The sequence below is a fragment of the Periplaneta americana genome, chromosome 3 (genome assembly GCF_040183065.1).
Source record: "Periplaneta americana isolate PAMFEO1 chromosome 3, P.americana_PAMFEO1_priV1, whole genome shotgun sequence".
NCBI lineage: Eukaryota > Metazoa > Arthropoda > Insecta > Blattodea > Blattidae > Periplaneta > Periplaneta americana.
The window spans coordinates 15,013-39,236 of record NC_091119.1 but is presented as its reverse complement, the minus strand read 5'-3'; the positions used below and the strand labels follow the sequence as shown (position 1 = coordinate 39,236).

General features: G+C 38.8%; 2 protein-coding genes across 5 annotated transcripts in view; both read left to right on the top strand.

Annotated features, from left to right (window-relative positions):
• The window catches only part of LOC138695712 (zinc finger protein 234-like), a 39,313-nt gene that overhangs the window by 7,752 nt on the left and 7,337 nt on the right, over positions 1 to 24,224 (top strand). Inside the window, exons 5-8 of the mRNA XM_069819827.1 lie at positions 4,546 to 5,679; positions 5,838 to 5,913; positions 16,509 to 16,643; positions 17,870 to 18,052. Coding sequence (XP_069675928.1) covers positions 4,546 to 5,679; positions 5,838 to 5,913; positions 16,509 to 16,643; positions 17,870 to 18,052 — 1,528 coding nt within the window. The remainder of the gene's footprint in view (positions 1 to 4,545; positions 5,680 to 5,837; positions 5,914 to 16,508; positions 16,644 to 17,869; positions 18,053 to 24,224) is intronic.
• On the top strand, positions 10,737 to 20,174 carry LOC138695715 (uncharacterized). 4 transcript variants are annotated; one of them, XR_011331184.1, is made up of 5 exons: positions 10,739 to 11,085; positions 11,435 to 13,694; positions 14,205 to 14,324; positions 16,509 to 16,643; positions 17,606 to 20,173. XR_011331184.1 is itself a non-coding variant. In XM_069819834.1 (3 exons), the coding sequence occupies exons 1-2, from the start codon at positions 12,246 to 12,248 to the stop codon at positions 14,280 to 14,282; spliced, it is 1,527 nt and encodes a 508-aa protein (XP_069675935.1). In that variant the 5' UTR covers positions 10,739 to 12,245; the 3' UTR covers positions 14,283 to 14,324; positions 16,509 to 20,174. The 4 variants fall into 4 exon arrangements, 2 of the variants coding, with proteins under 2 accessions (XP_069675936.1, XP_069675935.1); XR_011331183.1 differs by having other exon boundaries at positions 10,739 to 13,694; XM_069819834.1 differs by having other exon boundaries at positions 10,739 to 13,694; positions 16,509 to 20,174.

Below are 24,224 nucleotides of genomic sequence, written 5' to 3'. Positions count from 1 at the left end.
GCAAATAGCCATAGTAACTGACGCGCCCTTTTCAAACCCCACTAAGTTAATTAACTAACCAATATATTTTTAATATGTTTCATTACGTTTCTTGAATAGCTGATTTTGAAATGTCTGTGACCAAAATTATGTACAGCCAACATTACAAGTACAAGGGCAACAGTATAAGCACCTTCGGTTCAACGTAATTCTGCAAACTTAAAAATTTTCGTTCTCTTGCAAATTATGTTCAGGTTTTCCTCATTACCAACAATCTCGTACACACTAAATATTTCAATTAATATATTTCTTTTTGGATACCAAGCCTCTAAAGCCTTCCTGTGTGCTACATGGTGTATAGGTAGTGTTCCTACGTAGTTTATTATTTCCTTATATTTCTGTTGTTGTGAATGCCCAAATTGATTTTCAATCCTTTAGCTGCATAATCTACACTCTGCAAGCTATCGTTGAATAACGACCCCAACGAGTACGCTACCCTCCCCACCCTCATTTTATCACCTGCAGGCGAAGTTAGAACTTACCTTCCAAACATTGCCAATTCATTTAAAATTAAGCTATGGAAAGAAGTCCTGCTCTTTGTAATACACTGCGTCATATGCTGTTGCAAATGTAGACCTATATATTACAAACAGAATGGCCTCTGCATCTTTTTAATGACACAGTCCACACCCGTGGAGTAACGGTTAGCACGTCTGTCCGCGAAACTACTTGGCCCAGGTTCGATTCCCGATAGGGGCAAGTTACCTGGTTGAGGTTTTTTCCGGGGTTTTCCCTGAGCTCAATATGAGCAAATGTTGGGTAAGTTTCGGTGTTGGACCCTGGACTGATTTCACCGGTATTATCACCTTAATTTTATTGAGACTATAAATATCTTGAGATGTTGTTAAAGCGTCGTAAAATAAAAAATTAATGACACATCTTTTGTTGAGGACTTGTTATGTTAATTATTATATATAAGGAAGACATAGGGTGTATTGCTTATGACATTATAGAAGTCTTTACCCGTTCTATCTAAACATTTTTATCACCTAACAAGTATAAGGGTTATCTATCCCTTTGGGTAATCTTTATTTGCTTCCAAGGGGTCGATAATGACCCACTCAAAGAATTTTTTATATATTGTTTCAAATTATAAAACCGATGCATTGTTAAGGTTGGTAATAATTATTGTCTTTAGTTGATATTGGGCACAATTTATCAACAGTAATCTCACTAGACGTTTTGATTTATCTAGAGAAAATCAAAACTCGAGTGGGATTTAATTGACTATTACACGATTAGAAGAAAGTATATATAGATTAGAAGTAACGAAGTACTCCAATACAATAAAATATTAATTGACTTACGAAAATACAACTGTCTTCTAATGTATTATTGTACCATCTCAACATTACAAATATTACGCTAGATGCATGCTAGATGGCAGTAGTGTCTTTATACAGACACTGTAATGATTACTATTCAATAAATCTTAATATTAAACTATCTCTGAGCAGAAGCTATAACATAACCTAACTAATATACACAAGTGTTAGAAAAGTTTTAATTAACGACGATGACATAAAAAATAAACATGAATAATTTTAAAAGGAATAATTACTGAATGTACAATTTTCAAATTTCAATGTGGTTGGTGGTTCAATTGATGTTATATTGGACGTGTGCGTAATAGAAGTGGAACTCGTTGATTTAGGCCTACATGGTGTATTCAGGATTTCCGAATGGTGCTCTTCATTTATTTGTAAATCGGATTTCAGAAGATGCATAGGTATGATCAGTGATTTTTATTATTAATTCTTGTTCTTGAATGCCAATGCGAGTCATATTTGAAACTGCTGTGCATCGACTGGAGTGGTTTGTAATTATATATATATATTTTTTTTTTTTTTTTTTGACGTCCAGACCAGCGCAGTTTCAAATGTTGGCAAACAAAGAAACAAATGCTAGGGACGCGATAAAATTAAACAAATGCTAGGGACGCGATAAAATTGTGCGATAAGCAGCCATGATTGGTTGAAATACGTCCTTTCGTACCGTTTTATTGGCCAAAAGTAGTATGACGTAGTAAGAGTGTAATAGTCTTGTAAATCATGTTGTCCAGTTTTGGTCTAAGTTGTCGATTGCATGGCTGCCGTACCTTTGTGGACTGCAAAGCGTAGCAGTCTAAGGAAGAAGTGAAAGTTTTATTTTGAATTTTATTTACTGACTATACTCATTAGTGGTAATATAATCACGAAGGACTAGGAATAGTTGTGCGTAATTGTCCAAAATTACAAAGTTATAAATTGAGCACAAAACTGGCATGTATTTTGACGTGTCACTAACGATCCCTGGGGAGATACCATACCAGTACATTATATAAGCATTACACTGCTAATGTTATGCAGCTGTCAGCAGTTTGTTCTGTTATGAAAATATTCTACTGTCTACAAACCTGGGTTCGATTCTTTGATAGTTTAGTTATACGACCAATTAGTTTTGCTGACCTCTGCCTCAGTTATAACGTGAAAATAATTCTTTGGATGCTAGATTTCCGACTGTTCTCACCTCAGATGTATTGAATAGCAATACACTCGGGTGGTTATGTACGATGTTCCTTATTTTACAATGCTAGGTCACTACAGACTCTTGCCTTGGCTGCAAAACAATATTGTTCCACTTTGTGGAGAGGTTCAGCATCATACTCACTGGTCAGACTAGAACTCCCCCTACTTGATGTAGTATGACTAGTCTCCAATATCGCTGCTTATAGAATATCAATATTAGGCACTAAATGGAATATTCCCATTTTATACTTTGGAAGTATAGTTTGTTGCTGAGCTATTCTTGTCTCTTAGCAAGATCGTACAACCCTAGCGTCACCATAGGCCTGCTGCTACTGCATTGATCGCGAAGTGCAGTACGGAATTGCATCTAGCTAAGCCCCTGGTAGATTTCTCATTCCCTGTTCGCGAATACCCAGGATTGGGTCAAGTAAAGAAAAGTTGTAGAGTTTGCAAAAGTAAGACTGGAAAAGCCTGCAGGAACTGTCAACTTCCTCTATACGACAAATGTTTTGTTACTTAGCAAAATGTTTTGTACGATGAAAGAGTAATGGAACGGAGAAAAATTCTCCCCGGCGCCGGGACTTGAACTCGGGTTTTCAGCTCTACGTGCTGATGCTTTATCCACTAAGCCACACCGGATACAACCCCGACGCAGGTTAGAATCGTCTCAGATTAAGCTCCAACTCTTGGGTTCCCTCTAGTGGCCGCCCTCTGCACTACGTCATAGATGTCTATGAACATCGGACCGAAGTCCACACATTACTCTTTCATCGTATGATGACGCAGAATATCTGCATGGAAATATCATATGTACTTCGGTACATTAAAATAATATATATGATATGCGTAAATCACTTCGTGATTTAAGACTGCGCTTATTCCGTCGGATCCCGGCCAACTAGTCACTCATATCGAGTGCGCCTCAGCACATGTGTGGACTTCGGTCCTGCGTTCATAGACATCTATGACGTAGTGCAGAGGGCGGCCACTAGAGGGAACCCAAGAGTTGGAGCTTAATCTGAGACGATTCTAACCGGCGTCGGGGTTGTATCCGGCGTGGCTTAGTGGATAAAGCATCAGCACGTAGAGCTGAAAACCCGGGTTCAAGTCCCGGCGCCGGGGAGAATTTTTCTCTGTTCCATTACTCTTTCATCGTATGATGACGCAGAATATCTGCATGGAAATATCATATGTACTTCGGTACATTAAAATAATATATATGATATGCGTAAATCACTTCGTGATTTAAGACGGCGCTTATTCCGTCGGATCCCGGCCAACTAGTCACTCATACCGAGTGCACCTCAGCACATGTGTGGACTTCGGTCCTGCGTTCATAGACATCTATGACGTAGTGCAGAGGGCGGCCACTAGAGGGAACCCAAGAGTTGGAGCTTAATCTGAGACGATTCTAACCGGCGTCGGGGTTGTATCCGGCGTGGCTTAGTGGATAAAGCATCAGCACGTAGAGCTGAAAACCCGGGTTCAAGTCCCGGCGCCGGGGAGAATTTTTCTTCGTTCCATTACTCTTTCATCGTATGATGACGCAGAATATCTGCATGGAAATATCATATGTACTTCGGTACATTAAAATAATTTATAAAATGTTTTGTGCTTATGTTCATAGATAAATACAGTTATTTAATTACCATCGCTTAAGTGAATAATAACTATTTTGTAATAATTGCCCACTTCAGTGGAGAACATCATTTAGCACCAGAGATATCGCATCTGCACACTTGTGCTTGATATATAATTAGAATTCCTGTTTCCCGTCACTTCCTGCAATATAGATTTAGTCGCGCGTCTTCACAGAGATGTTACTTACATAAAGTCTAACGGTCCCCAGCTCCTGTCTGTTGTCTCTGTACGCAGGTCTTGAGTTATTAATTATATTTCGCAGCAATTGCAATTATCTTAATTCAAAGGAATTCAATTTTCGGTGACTTTCCTTACATCTATCAGTGTTGTATAATTTGTTGCTGCATTTCTATCATAGTTCTCCAGTCAACCAAGACAACGAAGTGCCCGCACAATGGTACTGTGATCCGATACACGAGGGCACCACTGCTGCACATGTTTCGTCTTCTGTTGACAGCTTGGCTACAAGACAAGACAGTGGCGTAGACAATGCCAACAAGTGCGACGTTTGTGGCAAGGTTCTAGCAAGTACTCACTCTCTGAGAAGACATTCACGAACTCACACAGGTGAGAAGCCGTTTAAGTGTGATGTGTGTGAGAAGTGCTTCTCATGCTTGGACGCCCTCCACAAACATTTGCGGACCCACACCGGCGAGAAACCCTTCACATGCGACACTTGCGGTAAGAGCTTTTCACGATCGCAGGGACTGAAGGCCCACAAGCGCGATCACACGGGCGAGAAGTCTTTTAAATGCGAAGTTTGTGGGAAGACCTTTAGAGAATCTCGATACCTCAGACGTCACGCTCTCCTGCACCTGGACGATACGCCGTTCAAATGCGAAGTTTGTGGGAAAAGTTTTTCAGATTCGGCGTGTCTGAAGAACCACGCTCGCCAACACACCGGAGAGAAGCCATTCCAGTGCAATATCTGTGGCAAATGCTTCACGAACTGTGCGACGCTTAAAGGTCACATCCGCAGCCACACCGGCGAGAAGCCTTACATCTGCACTGACTGTGGGAAGAGTTACTCTAAATCCGGCTGTCTGAAAATCCACGCGCGGCAACACACGGGGGAGATGCCATTCAAGTGCGATATCTGTGGAAAGCGCTTTTCCAGCTCGGGAACGCTGAAAGCTCACATCCGCACCCACACGGGCGAGAAGCCTTTCAAATGCACCGACTGTGGGAAGAGCTTTTCGAAATCCGGGGATCTCATAATTCACGCACGGCAGCACACAGGAGAGAAGCCATTCAAATGTGAAGTGTGTGGCAAATGTTTTTATGACTCGGGAAATCTTAGAGTTCACTTACGTCATCACACAGGCGAAAAGCCATTCAAGTGTCAGGTTTGTGGTAAATGCTTTTCCGCATCAAGTAGTCTAAAATTACATTTGCGCATCCATTCGGGCGAAAAACCGTACAAGTGCCATGTTTGTGACAAGTACTTTGCGTTCTCCGGCAACCTAAAAGTGCATTTACGATTACATACAGAGTGACTGTCACCTTGCAAATGAAGTAGTTTTGGTCCTTTTCACTCTATATATGTGAAATATTTTTGTCTTTGTGTAATGTGCAAAAGCGTTGTGTTTTACAATTGTTTCTATTCAAATATCCAGTTTCTATAAGTTCTTTTAACACGACTCGTATTAGAACGTTTAGAGCAGAGGTCTCCAAAAAGCGTGTCGTCATTCGTGCTCTCGATGCTGCCCGCCGAACACAGTGTGCTGTAAGGCGAGAGAAGGGGGAGAGACTCGTACCTCAACAGATGGGAGTGATCAGTGAAGGTTCACTGCAACGATCTGTTTATGTTTACAACCAATATCATCAAAAGAATAAGAAATATACGTTTGTATATTATTTTGACATACTATGAAGCTGGAGCCCCGTCTGTTGCTATTGACACAAGCCATTGCAAATTCAACCTCTTCTGTTCTATGGTACCTTTATTGTCTGGAAAAGATCTTCTCCAGTTATATTTTGTAATTACATCTAGAAGACATTCAGACACAGTAAATGTTCATTAACTCCTCGGATGAAAATGGTTAGGTGAGCTTTGTCATTTCCATCTGTGCTTTCGTCCAATGCAAGTGAGTAAGCTACAAACTGGTTAATTATGGTTTCGACTTCAGATTCAATTACATTTACAATCTTGAAATTCCTTCTCTGAACTCTAATTGGAAACAATTTAATTTTCTTAAACTCTGACTTTGTTCTGGACACAGTATTTTAGCAACGTCCTGTATGCACGATTTTATAAATTATGCTTCTATAAAGGGCTTCATTGATTTTCCAATATTCGAAGCTAGAACATAGTTGGCAAGAAGTTTTTTTTGTTTAAGACTGAGGACACGTGTGTGATTTGTGTTTGTATTTTCTTGTTTTATATTTATCAAAATATTTATAGGCCTACGCATTTCACCTGGAATTAAACGAAAAACTATATGTTTATCATGCTGAACTGAGTAATATACTGATTATTATGTATAACGAACAGTTATACGGATAGCCCCAAAATAAATTATTTTCACATGTCCAACATGCCTGTAATTGTATGATATTCTTTGTGAAGAGTCGAGTAGTGTCGTCGCGTGTTGAATTTTAACACACGCTTAAGAATTTTCGAACAAATTAAGCATTTCACATTCTCCCCACTAATACAAAAAAATTTCTCTTCCTATTTATCCTTGATTGTACTACGTCCATGGTTAGAAGACATTGTGAAACGGTGGAACACTTCGACGAACACAGTGATAATGGGAGTCCGCCACTGCTCTCCGTTTGCTCTTAAACATTGACTACAATACAGGTGGGGATGGGTGAGGCGGAGCGCGCTCATTACGTACTGGCTTCGGTTCTGTTCAGGGGCTTACTCGCGAGTAGGTTTTGGACACGTCTGGTTTAGAGAGTATAATATTGTTATTGCTGATATATGTTATTAAGCTAGATCTGAGTAATTCTATAAAGATCTTTGCACTCATCTCATCGCTAGTGTCCTATGGCACTTCCTGGTCAACAATTCTCTCTGTAAATTTCGTTACTTAGTTTGCCTTCACTTGTGTGAATAACGACCAGTAAAGTACCCGCCATTAATAAAAATATTTATAAAGCTAATTAGTGTGGGTGTACTGCACTCACCAACGACCTGTACACATCATTTAACTTCAAAAAGTGTTTAACTCATAGCAGCACCATAGAAAACAGGTATCTTAAAGGCCTTAAATATTCGTACATCTAAATCTCTGGGCTTCCAAAGATACGGTTCACTATTTGCAGCCACAAATGCTTTACTTTTCAACTGTTCTGTGTGATCTTGTTTTGTCAGAGGGTTCGTTTCGCTGTTCCTTCGATAACTAAATTTTAATTTTTGGTATAAAAAAGGAGAGCACGGTTTATAAAATGACTGCTTACCGGATTTTGCCAGTCACACTAGACAGCTGGGGTAATATTGTCCGTTCTTAGTCGTTCGAAGGATCTGAAGTCAATTAAATTTTTATAATTGGTGTTTCATGTCGCATTGTTGAGCTAGTGCTGTGTCTTGGTTGTTTTGCATTTGCTTTGTAGCTTAATTACGGATGTCACTACAAAGTTTGACCCATGGATGTTCAGGAACAATTTTAGTGCTTTAGAATTGGCACATGGAAATATTCACATACACGATGAACTGCTTGCCTCTTAAACCTGCAGTTGTTGCTCATTATTGAAACGTCCCATCTCCCTTAGTACAGTCGTTCTATTGTCGCAGTTCCCTTGTAGAATAGCTGCTCATGTTTGCCACTCATGTCAGTCAGATCGTTATGAGAAAATTTGGATGGCATTGTAGGACACATCTTCAACAATGTTGGGCAACCTGAACCTGATTCCTTTCCACCTTATTGTGATGTCGGTTCTTCTCATTGGTCAAGAGCCCAATTCACAGGACTGCAAATTATTTCCAACATATTTCATCCTTATTTGCCGCCCTAGAAACATCTCTGCTATGAGCTTGTCATTGCTGATATTCAAACATTTGCGTGATAACTATGTCAGGTTCAACCAGTGGGTGATGGAAACACTCTCTCTCCATCAGTAGACTGATCTCTGTGTCCCAAAATTTATCTGGTTTGCTATAAGATAACCACAGTACAGATTCCTATGTATTTCGGTTTGACTTCATTACATAATATATAGGGCCCGATATTGCTACAGGTTCACCATACTACTGTTGACAAGTACGTGAGTAGGCTCAGAGCAACCGAGATTCAGAAGTGTTCCAAATATTACGGAGAACATCTCGCATAGAGTGCTGTAGCCTAGAAGTGAAACCATGCATAAGTAACATGCGGTGTGTGAAGGTAGTTAGGGGGGGTCTTAGTTTTCACGGCTGACATAACAGCACAGTAATGGTGAGATCAGATTTGCACATGGCTGTTCCTCCACGCAATTTTACCTAGTCTGGTACTCTCGAAAACAAAGTAGACAGTTGGTTAGAAAATTTTGGCACTGCACTATCTATTCTCAACAATATGTTGGTAGGTGTTTTAATTGAGTCTTGATTGTACAGCTTATCTTCTGTTAGTACCTGGAAATGCGTACGGTTTAGTTGGTTGTATCGCTGCTTTGCTATCACACAGTTGTACTTGGTACACTGGACACTGCGATTTGCTTTCGTGAGAAAGAAAAGCATGTAACCCTTATTTTAACTCTTACGTCAATTTATTTTTCAGAGAAAACTACATGTACTGAAACAATGTCTTTGAAAATTACATTTTGGAGGCAGTAAAGTACTGAAAATCGTCGAAAAAATATATACGAATACGGAAAAAATTACTTCTCGGTAAGGATATCCATTAAAAAGAAAAAGCTACTGCTTCAGCATGAAGTCAAGTTATGTGGTCATGTGCTATGAATAAATCAACTGTCTACTTTCAACAGGAGACAAATTTGCCTATGTAAGACGTAATTTAATGTTGTCAGGATAAACAATTCCGGTTGCTAACTGTGTAATTGAACAATTTGATTTCCGTTTCGAAAAGAGTTCTTACTAGTTGTTCGCTTAAAATTATAAAGAGGCTTCCTTCATAAGAAGGAATTTCCTAGTGCAACTTTGTTCACTGTTGTCGAGAGCGGTACCGTGAGTAAAATGCCATTATGATGAACGCAAGAGGTTGTAATGCTCATTGATGTACACCGGCGGTGTGCGCCCATAAGGCTGCTGGGTTGAAGCCCTGCCTAATAGTAACAACAACCATCACCGTAGCCAGCAAGTGAGCACGTAGGGTAGCCATCAGCGCAGCCACCTTGGAATCCATCCAGAAACTAGCACCGTCTGAACCGTGCTTAAGTATCAAACTATATCTGAAATATATGTGATAGAAAACCAAAACCACGTTTTATCACTAGTATATAGTCTAGTTCCTTCATACACATTTCAGATTTTCTGTAGAAGTGGCCATTTTTATCAGGATAACACAGAGGGTTTGGAATTGAACGGGTTACATCAGCTTCTTGTCTATGCGGATGACGTGAATATCTTAGGAGAAAATCCACAAACGATTAGGGAAAACACGGAAATTCTACTTGAAGCAAGTAAAGCGATAGGGTTGGAAGTAAATCCCAAAAAGACAAAGTATATGATTATGTCTCGTGACAAGAATATTGTACGAAATGGAAATATAAAAATTGGAGATTTATCCTTCGAAGAGGTGGAAAAATTCAAATATCTTGGAGCAACAGTAACAAATATAAATGACACTCAGGAGGAAATTAAACGCAGAATAAATATGGGAAATGCCTGTTATTATTCGATTGAGAAGCTTTTGTCATCTAGTCTGCTGTCAAAAAATCTGAAAGTTAGAATTTATAAAACAGTTATATTACCGGTTGTTCTATATTGTTGTGAAGCTTGCACTCTCACTTTGAAAGAGGAACAGAGATTAAGGGTGTTGAGAATAAGGTGCTTAGGAAAATATTTGGGGCTAAGAGGGATGAAGTTACAGGAGAATGGAGAAAGTTACACAACGCAGAGCTGCACGCATTGTATTCTTAACCTGACATAATTAGGAACATTAAATCCAGACGCTTGAGATGGGCAGGGCATGTAGCACGTATGGGCGAATCCAGAAATGGATATAGTGTGTTAGTTGGGAGGCCGGCGGGAAAAAGACCTTTGGGGAGGCCCAGACGTAGATGGGAAGATAATATTAAAATGGATTTGAGGGAGGTGGGATATGATAGTAGAGACTGGATTAATCTTGCTCAGGATAGGGATCAATGGCGGGCTTATGTGAGGGCGGCAATGAACCTCCGGATTCCTTAAATGCCAATAAGTAAGTAAGTAAGTGGCCATTTTTAATTTTTTTCTGTTCAGGTTATTACTATAATGGAAAAATTTCAGTATACGGGTTCCTCACTGACAATTATAATCTTAAAATACCAAAAAGGGCAGATTTGTCTGCGTTTGTCGTTTGTGCATCACCATACTTACGAAAAGGCACTTTTCAGTGCTAATAATGTATTTTGTGTGCACAAGGTTGGAATTTTGAAGTAAGGGGGAAAGAAAGAAATCTATGTACTGAAGTTTAACCAATATAATTCATTTAGTTTATGTCAATTTAATTTCTTTACATATAAATCAGAATTTAAATGGCCAAATCCATAGTTTCCATTTGAAAGCTCGTATTTGTGACGCATCGAATTCTCACATAAGGCATCAAGATGGCCGTGAATATTAAATTTTATCATCGGGGAACATGCAGTATGTTTGTATATCCCTTTGCTAAATAAGTTATATTATATAGCAATCTACTTCATACATGTTTTGTGTGCCTGTATCTCATATTCTGGAATTATCAGTCTACTGAAGAAAGACACCAGTAATTATTTACTATCCGCTACAAGTGGAACAGAGCTACGTCCATAGGTACCGTACGTCTTGTTAATATCTATTTTAATTACTGTGGCACCTGGCATGGTCTTTTGAATTTCTGGTACCATAATAACTCAACTCTAGATTTCTACTCTGCCTAACGACATAGTATATACTACATAATTCACAACTAAGTTACAAAATCGTATTATGAAAACAAACATAGTATTTGTGGCGTAGTTCCAAAAAGAAAACAAAAGTCAGAAATGTTTTAATGGTGCGTTCTATTATTATTTTAGAGGATATTTTTAATGTGAAAATCCAGGTGATATTTATAAACGACATTCAGAATAATCTCAGTAGTTTAGGCCTATAGGAGATAATTTTTTTGGAAAAATTTCAGGACACGGATCTCTTGTGGAGCGAGATGAGGCGAGAGAACACGAGAGGGAGTCTGGATTGAAAGTACTACTCGAGACAGCTATCTATACTGAGAGAATAAAAAGAGAGAAGGTGGCAATCCAAGCAAATATGCTTGAAATCGGTGTGATGGATATGACGTCAACCTCACCATCTACGCCCCATAATCCGCGAAATACTGCCAAATATTCAATTGGTACTATCCGTTTCGCTCATACGTAAACGGTTTAGAAGGGATGTGGAGGTAACAGAGTATTAGCATATTATTATATCAATGTACATTTCATTGTATATTTATTAAAAATGTTATGGCTGTGACATGGAGTGAACACTTCATTTCCACATTCTTTCTTCTATCAAGAAGGATGTTGGCATTCTATCAACGGACATATTCTACAGTTGAGCCGAACATAATATTAGCTTATTTATAAAAAAAATAACACCTGCTGAACTTGACTACACTTTTGAAATATTTACAACACGAAACAATTCGTAATCGTAATAATACGAACAAAATAGCTGATAAACACACTGGAAAAAGAGATGAATTATGGGTAATTTGACGGCCATACTAGTACACCGTTTTGATTCCACCATTTGAAGCTTATGCTCTCTCTTGTCTTTCCATCCTCGAAGTATCTTTACCGGCGGTCTGTTTATAAACCAACTCGACTGCACTGCGATGTCGGGAGTACACTCGACAATAAATTGATGCTGCTCTGTCTCTTTGCGGAAAGGAAGTTACTTCGGAAGCGTTCTGTACGTAGTGGTAGCATTGCGTATAGTTGTGAAACATGGAAACTCCGCCTAGGAAGGCACCGCGGGAAAAAATACGTTCCCAAAGTAGAAAGTTAATATATAATGTATTTAAGTTCTGTAAAGAAGAAAAAAAGAATGGTCTAGTTATTCCTCTGAAAAGAGCTGTGGAAAGAACAGCGAAATCAGTGGGAAAGAGTGAAAAATCAGTGAGAAATATAGCAAAAGAATGCGAGAAAGCTAGCCTTTCGGGCACGCAAATTGTAACACCCGACAAAAATCGGAAACGACAAAAGAAATGTGAACTTGACGAGTTTGAGAAATGTGTCATTCGCAGAACATTTTTAGAATATTATGCAGAGCGTAGGGAAATCCCAACAGTGAAAAAACTATTTAGTGCCGTAAAAGAAAAAATTAATTTCAATGGTGGACAGAAAACGTTTTGGCGACTATTGAAAGACATGGGTTATACTTTCAAAAAGTGTAAAAATGTGCGACACGTTTTAATAGAGCGCCATGACATTGTTGCTCGCAGAGCAGCCTATTTGCGGGCTTTGAGAAAAAATGAAAAGGGGCCTAAGAAACCGATTGTTTACACTGACGAAACGTGGGTACACACCCATTCTACAGTGAAGAAGTGTTGGCAACGTGATGAAATTCCTGGCGTGTTGGTGAATAATTGTGCCGGACAAAGAGCTATAGTGGTACATGCTGGTGGAGAGATGGGTTTCATCCACGGGGCGGAATTGATTTACGATTCTAGATCTGCAACGGATGATTGCCACAACGAGATGAACAGCGCCACTTACAACAGATGGCTTCGCGAAAAGCTGATACCAAATCTTCCGGCTGAGAGCATTGTTGTCCTTGACAATGCTCCTTACCACACAGTCCAGGAAAACAGAGCTCCCACCATGGCGTCTCGAAAAGAACAGATTGTGGCATGGCTGAAAGAGAACGGTTTGAAATATGCCGAGGACTTGACTAAGAGGGAGTTGCTGGAAATAGTGAAGGCAAATAAGCTGGAGCCAGTGTACTCGGTGGACAGAATATTAAGAGAGAATGGGTTTACTGTTTTGAGACTTCCGCCTCATAATTGCGATCTCAATCCTATGGAGTTAATATGGAACTTGCTGAAGCAAAGAACTGCAGACAAGAATGTTAGTTCTGTTACATTCAAGCAGCTCAGAGAAGTGACTAGCCAGTGTATAAGTGACATCACGGAACAGGACTGGAAACGAGCGTGTGCCAAAGTTAAAGCCATACAAGAAGAATATTGGTATCGCGATGCTTTGATGGAAGAAGAAATAGAGAGGATAATAACCGATGTGGGTTTGGTCAGCAGCGATGAAGAGAATGCAGGCAACACGTCCATTGCCAATGTCTGGGAAGATGATGACAGCTCCACAGATACTACAAGTGGGAGTTCAACAGAAACCGCAAGCGAGACTGGGACAATGAGAGCACTGTCCCCTCTTCAATACCAGGTACGTAATTTGACACACAGTCCTCTTCTCTGCTACAATTATAAAAGTGTTCCCAACCTTTTGAAGTTCGCGGCACCTTGGGAATAACATTACAAACTGAGACACCCTTCATTGAATTAAAAAAAATTGTAGTTTAACATGTTGATTTTTTGAAAGATGGTATAATAAGTGACATACATCATAACATAATACAGTGAAACTTGTGATTGATGCTTAGAGCACAGATACATGATATCGGGCCTTCCAGTTGACAATGAAACGCGCAAATCGTCATTATTATTCAGTCTAGCTTTGTGTTTTATCGTCACCATAGCTCGCAGAGATAGGATGTTGAAAAGGGCAAAAGTGCGTTAATTGCTTTCTTCATTAGCTTAGGACACTGCTGTCCTCTTATAGGTAATTGCTTACTCTCCACATGAGATGGGATTCCCGCTAGTTATGAGGCATAGCTGTTATGGTGCTGGCAACGTGTTGTACAGATGCTGATAGGAGTTTACTTTGTGTAAGCAGATGTCTGCTTCTGACTCAGCCCTGTTGGACGTCATCAAGACAGAGCCAGAGGAAGTCGACCCGTTGGCTTTGGATTGAAATAACGACGAAGATGTTGAAGAAAATAAAGTTTTATCACAGGTAAGTTATAGGACATTGATCAGTGTACTGGGTGGGTGCTGAAGATTTAGAAGTGCAGTGCATTCCATTCCAACGCAACACTTCACCAATCGTATAATTAGACGAGCTTAGTACTGTAACAGATGGGGTTATTAACAAGGCCTGTTTTATCACGAAACATTCAGGTTTTGATATTGCTGTTGTTATTTTGTAGAATTAAAAAATGTTTATTGTTGTCTTATTCATTCATTTCAACTTGATCATCCATGCCCTAGTATGAGTAACATCCACCACAGGCCTACATTTTATCACTGGTAAAAAGCAGCAGCTCTTGTTAAACACGCACCTCCACCGTTTTTAAATGATCCACAGTCTATTGTGATTAGCAGGCATCACAATTGAGTCCAGTTACAATCAGATGTACTGTTAATGCAAGTTATCTTGAACCTCCTGAGTGGGGACAGAGAGGCAGAGGGAAGGAAGCACATAACGTGGGTGGAGCCAACTGAGTTGTTTGCACATGCTTCGCAGCATAACCTCTTGTCAAGAAACATAGAGCTATTTCCTTCACTGCGTACCAGTAGTGTTACCATGGAGCAGCAACCACAGGGTAGTAATTATGGTGAAATCACACCACCGCGGAGAAAAAGTAACGCTGTTATCCACAGCGGAGAAAGAGAAATTATCGCAAATATAATAAAAGTAAGCGTTGCAAGGAGAAAAAATTAAACATATATTTGCTGGAACCTCTTGCTAAGGAATATGAGAGAGCGGCTAAATACTCTGGGAAAAGTATTAGTTCCGTGAAGAAAATTAAAAATAATATTGAATTACAACCGAATGAACCTCACACTACTCCGGGAAAGAATAGGTATGTAATGTTTAGAAATTATTGCTATAATAGTCATGTACAATAGTGTGTGTACTGTGAACGACATAATGAATTACTGTTGTAAGTTATTATTTTCTTATAGTTCTACTAAACATATTATTTCATTCCAGAATTAGACTTGTTCAAAATTGAAGTGGACGACTTCGATCAACATGTTATTTGGGATACAATCTAAGAATTCTATCGTTTTCAGAAAGTAGTACCTACGATTAAGAAGATAATTCCGAATGGATGATGCCATTGACGAAATAATAATTAATTTTGAACCAAGCGATGATGGCAGCAATGATAGCGATATAGATTGTGTATAATGTAAATTCAAATAATAAGCCTGTAAAATATTGTTATAAGAATATGTACATATTAGCTAAAGGCGTAAGTCATGCGGGCCTATATAATGTATAGAAGTAGCTGTAGTAACTCCTCCATTGCCGGTCCCCAGCCCGGATGAGAGAGGAGTGTTCACACGATTATATTTAAATATTTCTTCATTACAGGTTAATTAAAGCTTGCTACGAAACTATGTTCTCCTCTCAAAACCGGAGTATCGAGAGAAGATGATGTCTGTATTGAACCAAGTTCTTTTACAGTAGAGAGCCGTAAGGTAAAAGAACCAACGTTTTCTGAAAAGAGTCACGCTACCCGAGGGAGGGGCATCCTTGCCGTGCCGTTACGTTGATGAGTACACGCCGTACCGAGCAGTTCCAAAGACAGACTTAGGGGATGTAAGGTTCAAGATAACTTGCAATAACAGTATTGTTTTTGAGATATCTTACATTTTCTAGATTTAAAATTACTTCTTTTAAAACAGGTAGAATCCTTTAATGAACTTCTTCAGTAAAACGGTTGTGGTATCGAGTATTTGAGTGTATAAATTTTAATAACGAATTTCCTACACTTACTCTCCCAGTTCTCAACCTGTGATGTGATATCTATGTTTATGTTTTTTGCTTTTACTGGCGATCACTTCTGTACGATCTTCCTGAATTCTAGTTGATGACAAAGGCTTCAGTGTAACATTCTGACGGTGATCAGAATATGCTGTGAACTGGAGGCTCCTATTTCGTTACTTGACATCATCGCCTGCATATTGATTTACAGTAACTCCAAGTCTATTCTAGGTTTACCAATTTTGCTGTGTTCATGTTATCCGCAGTAACTATTTTATCTTCTCTTATACGAATTAGACTCCAAGCTAGATATCGTGGCACAACAACAACAGTGTCACTTCCGACACTCTGGCATGCAGAACCGGAATTCAACAGTCATATTATAACCAAAAACAATAACTGGCAATTTTTTGTGTTGCGTAGGAAGAAAACTTATTCAATCTGCATGTAAGCGGAATCAAAGGAGAGAGTGTGGGCGACAGCTGTGACGACAAATCAGAGATAAAGTCTGAAGGAACTCCAGGGCCAGTGAAGTCCCCTGTGAAGTGTGAAGATGAGGTGAGTGGCTGTTGTCTGTGAGTGCAGATGCCGATTTGTTATCATTTGTTTTTGTAGTATGCATTTTTCATCTCCGTGAAAAAAAATATCGTTTTAAATATTTTATGAAGTGGTGATGCTATTATAATTTTTTTTTTTTCCAATTCTTAAAAATGACATGATGAACGTGATGGCTTAGGAAACTAGACATATTCTTCATGCAAGTCTTTAACCATCAATCTTAAAGATATTTAATATCTAGATGATTGCTCTCCCGTGTGATATCCTAATAAACGTGCATCTCACATGGACACAGTTAAGGAGGAAGAAGAGTCTCTGACTGGCAGATCAGAAGCGTCGCTCTGTGTAATGCACTTCAACGTTTTCCTCTTTCTACCAATACTTCAGCACAGGGTCCCGACATTTTGTACCAGCAAATTCGTACCTGCGACATTTCGTACCTGAATAATATTTTGTCATGCTTAGAGCTTCATCCTAGCAAATCAGTCAAATAGGATGTTTCCAAACTGTTGAAGTGACGCACTTCTTTGCCAAGAGAGAGGTGCTCATTGCTGATTAATATTTTGTGAGAACTGTAACATTTCTGTGAGATTCTCGAGTGATGGATCCTTCAGGGAACACAACCCCCAGAAAGAGGAAGTGGAATCTAGTGTATAGACTGTATTCTTATGCCAAACAGAGACCATGAGAGGAAGACAGAGTGTGGGTATGAAAGTAGAGGTGAATTTTCAGCTGTCAATGGCGTGAAGTGCTCAAATCATAATGAACAAGATTTGTGGCTCATAACACTTCCACAGCTTTTGTATCCATGTTCTAAGATGTAGTTGGACTCCAGTTGCTGAAAGATGGGATCAAGTGTGTTGCTTGAACTTTGTTGTAGCTGATTCCTTTATTTCTTACCATTATTTTCTGTACTATATGAAAGATAATGCATTGCAGATCTGAATTTTCTTATTACATAGGTTCGATAAAAAGTAATGGCAACACTGCTGTCACGTGACGATGATGCGTTCGAGAGTTGCCAGCTGTGTGGACATTAACAAGAACTGTTGGATGAGTTAGTGCAGCCAGCGGCGACAGTACTCTGTCAATCTACTGCAGTGTGTAGAACGTGACTTTCATAGGGATAGTGCGAGCGCCCTAAGACCACGTTTACAAAACTAGAGCAACGTTCCTGGATCAAAATTGAAGTGACACAAGGTCGTAGTGCACAAGAATGTTTTCAGGGACTGCATGAAGCATGTGCCGATGCAGCGTTGCCATATCGCACAGTGGTACGATGGGTTAAAGTGTTCCGGGAAGCAGGGATGCCATTCAGGACAACCTCCGTACAGGACGACCCCGCATGGAAGACAACACAGTTCAACTCCATGCTCCCCTGTTGGATGCTGATCGCCAATGGACTGCCCGTGAGTTAGAAGCGGAAGTCTGAGTATGCCTCAAAACTGTGCTCCACATTCTGCAAGACATTCTGGGTTACCGAGGTTTAACAATGGCACCGCTATTCAGTCGCACAGGCCTTGTTGGACTGGTACCAAAGGAAAGATGACGACTTTCTTGGACGAATCGTCGCTATGGACGAAACCTGGGCTCGCTCATACAAACCAACCAAACTTGAAACGTCAATCAAATGAATGGAAGCATCCCGGTTCTCCTCGTACAAAGAAAGTGCGCCCTACCCAAAGTGCTGTGAAGGAGATGTTCATTGTGGCGCATGACATTGATGGGGTAATACTGCACCACGCTGTACCTCCAAGGCAGACGGCAAACGCGGACTACTGGAACATCCACCGTACTCACCCGATATGATCCATGCGATTACGATCTTTTCACCAGAGTGAAAGAACCACTGCGAGGGACCCGGTACAATACCAGAGATGAACTTATTCGTGCTATAGGGCGGTCAATATGGAACATCAACAAAGATGATGGTGTACGACGCCTTCCGAACATTTGGCAAAAGGTAATAAATAAGGGGGGCGACTATATAGAAGGTACGTAAATGTTGTACCCTTGTGAATAAAGCCATGTCAGAAATATCGAACTGTTGCCATTACTTTTTATCCAACCTTAGTACATGTACCATTCTACTGTTCCTATGTATTGAAGTTCTCTCCACATTAAATATACAGCCAGCAGCCTGTGAGTCTGGGACACGCATGGCATTAATTGCTGCCATTTCATAATCTTGTTGACAAAAGTAGGTGACAAGCTGTGCACTGCAGCCATAGCTAGAGGAATCACTGCCCTTGCATTGACACAATACTTGGAGCACTCTTACAAATGTGCAGGAAGTGCAGTGCCTTATCTTTGCAGTTGGTCACGTGGCAGAAACTGCCAGCTTACCCCCCCACTCTCCCATCATTATCAACTTTAAACATATCACATCAGCCACTTCCAAAGTTTCTGGCTGTAAAGCCACTTATTTTTGTTGTGTTATTGAATTGTACATCGAAGCACCCGAAATTTCGGTAATTTCAGATGTGCTTCACATCCCGTGGCAGTGGCAAGAAGCATAACTGTATTAGACGTGGAGGTTCGCCAAAGAAGAAGAAAAATCAGAGAATTATGACAGAATATTAGCATTTGCAATACGCAATTGCCGGGAAACCTTATAAAAATGAACTCGCTATATTTAATACCTTCTTTATTTGCGTGTATTTCTACGAAATACCTTAGGGCCATTAGACTGGTACGAACTGTCTGGGACAACTCCACAGAGTCATAAAAAATATTACACAAATAATTATGGGACCAGTTGTTTGAGACAGCAATAACCGTGTCCAAATTTCCATTACAAATTGTCGTACCTGTCTTTACCACTTCTTTCAGATGGAAATGTTTCATCTGGTGTTGTTATTGTTTTCTAATGCCAGGTGTTTGACAATAAAGTCATTTGACCTCTTGCACTCCAATATTTTTCAAAGATATTATCATGACCAGCCACTGAAGCACAGATTTTGAGGTGTTCCGAATCCATTTCTTGGTTTGAGTTGCACAATGGACAGTTAGGGGACTGATATATTCCAATTCTATGCAGGTGTTTGGCCAAACAATCATGGCCTGTTGCCAATCTAAATGCAGCTACAGACGATTTTCGTGGTAAATCGGGAATTAACTGTGCATTATGATGCAGAGAGTTCCATTTTTTCCCTTGGGGTTGTGTTATCAAATTTTGTTTGTTGAAGTCTAAGTATGTAGATTTAATAAATCTCTTCACAGAGTAATACGTAGATTTAGTAACAGGTCTGTAAGTAGCAGTGCTGCCCTTCTTTGCTAAAGCATCCGCATTCTCGTTTCCCAGGATTACACAATGGGATGGTATCCACTGGAATACAATTCTTTTATTGATTGATATTAATTGAGAGAGCATTTTAGTTATTTCTGCTGTTTGAGATGAAGGTGTGTGTTTAGAGACTATTGATAGAATAGCTGCTTTGGAGTCTGACAATATAACTGCATTCTTAAATTTATTGATGTGGCATAGAAGATTCCTGAGACTTTCACTTACTGCAATGATTTCTCCATCAAAACTTGTTGTTCCATGTCCAAGAGATCTATAAAGTGAGAAGAGACAGCACGTAACACCTGCACCGGCACCTTGTTCTCTGGAGATCAAGGATCCGTCTGTGTATAAATGAAGCCATTGTATTACTGTTGTGTTGTACATTCTTCAAAAAGCAATTGTTCTGTTATTTTATAGCTTGTAAGAAAATTTTGGTTTCTACTGTTTAAAATTATAACTCTGATCATTTTCCTCAAATATTACTGTTTCCATGATTGCCTGATGTGACATGACTTTCATTATTAAGAGTTTTGGAGCATTCAGAATTTCCGTGTACACTCTTAGTGTCTGCAGACCTTTTTTAAGCTATTGACTGTCCAAGTTGAAACCAAATTAACAGCAGGGAAATGGCCGAGGACTGCAGCAATACGAACCTGTAAACATTTTGAACGTCAGTCCAATGCCAAAACCACCAATGTGCAAAATCTTACTTTTGAGATAAATGCATTTTTAATATTCAAAGAGCTTGGAAAAATCAGGTTTTATATTTGCGCTTATGTTTACACTGCCAAAACGTGTAACTAGTTATGCCACTTAAGGCATACAAATTACCTCCTTTGTTTCATATTTTAAGGACATTTTAAATAATTGTTCACATTAGTTTTTTCTTGGTATGTCAGGATTGAAGAATGTTCGAAGTTCTTGTTTGCAGATTTTATAAACTAACTGTGAAATTAAAGGTTTCTAAATATTTTAAAGTATAATGGGGGGACATATTTATTATTATGAAATTGATTTTAAAGAAATTGTCTTCATTCCTACTTTCTAAGAATTTTTTTTATTGGTACATACACTGAAACAAATATTGGGAAGTCCGTGTATTTTGGACCAGCGTGTAATTTGGACTGATTGAGTTTTGAGAGAACGTCGATAGGTGGCAGAACCTTACTGACACTAGCATCAGCGCCACTGTGAATAACTTCTTTCCTCCAATTTTCACCATCATAGCGTGTGTAGTCGACGAAGGAGGTGGTATTGTTTGTATTGTGCGGGTTCCTTAAAAGCCAGTACGTATGTATATCCCCAGATTATAAATAGTCGATTTATTGAGGTAAAATAATGGACCTGCCTGCCCCTTTCAGACTGATTGAAGAACAGTATTTCAAATATTATATGTGACCACGTGGTTCAAATTCCCCTGAAAATTGGTCACTATGAGAGCCTGAAATGCTGTATTAGTTTGTAATGTTAAAACCTCTCGCACCTGATTTAATGTGAGGAGAAGAGCTGTAAAGCGAATTACAATCATTGGAAATTTCCCTCCTATTTTGCTATGAAGAAAAATCGACAGTACAAGAATTTGACGTGGTATGTCTTCTGTTAAAATCAGTTTTTAGACACAGTGAACCTTCGATATAGATATACTTATGTAAGATAATTACTATTAGCCTGTGGTTTCTAATGTTTAGATATGAGATTTTGAACCACGATTCCAAATATGCAAGAGAAAGCAGTGAGATGGACGGCATTGAATGAATGGAGTAAAGAGGATGGGGGATATAGATTAAAAATTACACCAACAACATCCTTGCAAGGGAAATTGGGGCTGCCACATGCAGATAATATGGAAAATGCCGAAATTTATGTGCGACAACATACAGGACTCATTCTGACATTTGTTTTAGCGCGTACGAAAAACCACAGACACTCATAATACACAGAGTGGAGTGAAGATGGATCTCACACTTAGATATTTCGTAACGCATTTCTGTTGATTGATTCTCCACGTACATATTCACGTCAAAAAACGAGGTTGAAAGGTGGATCCCAGTCGTCTGATTCATTACAAGCAGTGAAATATGTTTTACTGACTGGTAGAGCAGTGGCCATGTCTACAAAGCAATCAAGATCACTGACAGAATTATATGAATAAGAGAAACGGAAAGAAAATAAAATACCTAGGTCTGATGAAGTTACCTTCTTTCAATGCTATGATTTCCCTCTCGAAATCCCGAAATCCTGATTCCAATTTTATTCCCTGATATAGGCCTATCCAAGCTCTAAAAAGTGCGTCAGGCAGAAATATTGTAAGTTTTTTTTTTTTTTTTTTTTTCATTTATTTATTTTGCGACACTTCATATACTTCACGTATATACTGTAATTAAGGTTAAAGATACATATGTGAGTAGCCTACATATTTTAAGCCCAAGCGACATTGAAATCATATTCACCACAGAAAATCGTCATTGTGAGTGATGTCCGAAAGTAACTTTTTAAAGAATGCGACAAATTCTTAGTGGTTCTAAACTACAAAAATTGCCGTATAAGTTTACTTATGTATATTAATTTTTTTTTTAAGATATACGGAGTCCGTAAGGGCTACCCTCAATGGGTAATTAAATGTTTTTGTCAAGCAAAAAAGAATATATATACAAATTAAATATTAAATATAGGAAGAAAATTAATTTATTCCCTATTTATACAGGTAATAGATAATACCTTAATACAGGTCTGTCTTGAAATTATATAATATTAAGATTATTAATTAGGAAGGTGGAGCCCCACTTTTTAGTAGCAATAGTGTATTAATAATTAATGTTAAGTAGTTATTAGATATATAAATAATTCGTCAATTATTGATTTTCTAATAATTTTAATCTTTTTCATCTAAAGTAGAATTTATATGGCTAAATCCATAGTTCCCACTTGGGTGCTCGAATGAATTAATGAATTTCTGGCTCGTTCATTCCTCGTACATTTTACATTTCTTCACAGATGGAATCCAGACGGCCGTGAATATTCCAATTTTCGTCTCTAGCAAATCAGTATCGTGGAGGAATCAGGAATCCCCTTACGATGTTATAATATATTATATCCTTATACTTCGCAGATTTGTGTGCTTTTATTTCAGATTTTGTAATTATCACCCTACCGAAGAAAGATAATTATTTACTCTCTGGCACAAGTGCAATTGTATTTCATCCACAGGTATGTTAGGGTGTATGTTAGACATCGTTCTTTAATCATTTACATGATTAGTGTACATTTATGAGCGTTGTTGGTGGGGACAGAACGCTCCCGGGATTTTCTATAGGACGCAACACTGAAGGTTTTTTTTTTTTTTTTTTTTTTGCGAAAAAGTGTAAAAAATTGTCTAATTTTCTGAGGAACAATAATTTGGAATGTAAAAAATTCATATAGGCTAGAACGTCAGTTGGTTTTAAAACATATTAAAGAGTTGGTCAGTGTAGGTAATTTTATTAACATCTTGAGTTTTCCGATAAGCCGTTACCTTAATATATAAATGTGTTTCAACGTCCGTCGGATGCTTATATGATACAATTGTGAAGGGTAGGTGGAGCGGAGAAAAATTCTCTCCGGCACCAGGATTCAAAACATACGTAACAGTGCGTGCCCAATAGGCCACTAGAAGTGTCATGTTCCTAGCCTCTAAATTGCAAGAGCCTTTACAATGTGAACATGACGAAATGTGCTGAGAAAATAGCTTGTAAAGTTGGAATGGAATTAAAATTCAAGATTGCAGCCATTTAAATATAATGTAAAGTCCCGCAAACTACTGAAACTTGTTCAACATACCATAAATAAGACACTGGCGCAGAGAGAGGAATTTTGGCGGTGAACTTCATCCTACTCAGAGCTCCTCAGAACTATATTGAAGCTGTGCAACATTGTAACTGATTTATTTCCTGAAATTCACAATAATGGCAACTCTCCCTATAACTACTCGTACATCTGAAAATGTATTTTCATCACTAAGAAATCGTAGATACCTTAGTAACAGCACCTTAATGGATTGCCTGACATGAGCAAGTTTTGTGAATGAAAATGGCGTGCTCAGAGAACTAGCTAGGAGGTTCAAATATATTGTGTCCAGCTTAAAGTGTAATAAAATAATCGTACTTTCGTTATGTTTTATTTAAGCACATAAATATTTTTCAATTCGTCGCATGGCAACACTGGAATGAAAATTTAAATGTGCGTTCACCTATTCTTGATATCCCGTGTATACAGTATGGGATATCTTGTTCGAAGTATATTATTCATCCTCATTCAAG

Bases quoted from the DNA above. Each gene is read 5' to 3' on its own strand.
- LOC138695715 (XM_069819834.1), top strand. From the start codon at position 12,246: ATGGAAACTCCGCCTAGGAAGGCACCGCGGGAAAAAATACGTTCCCAA. The intron at 13,695-14,204 runs GTACGTAATTTG...TTGTGTAAGCAG, and splicing joins TGTCCCCTCTTCAATACCAG to ATGTCTGCTTCTGACTCAGC.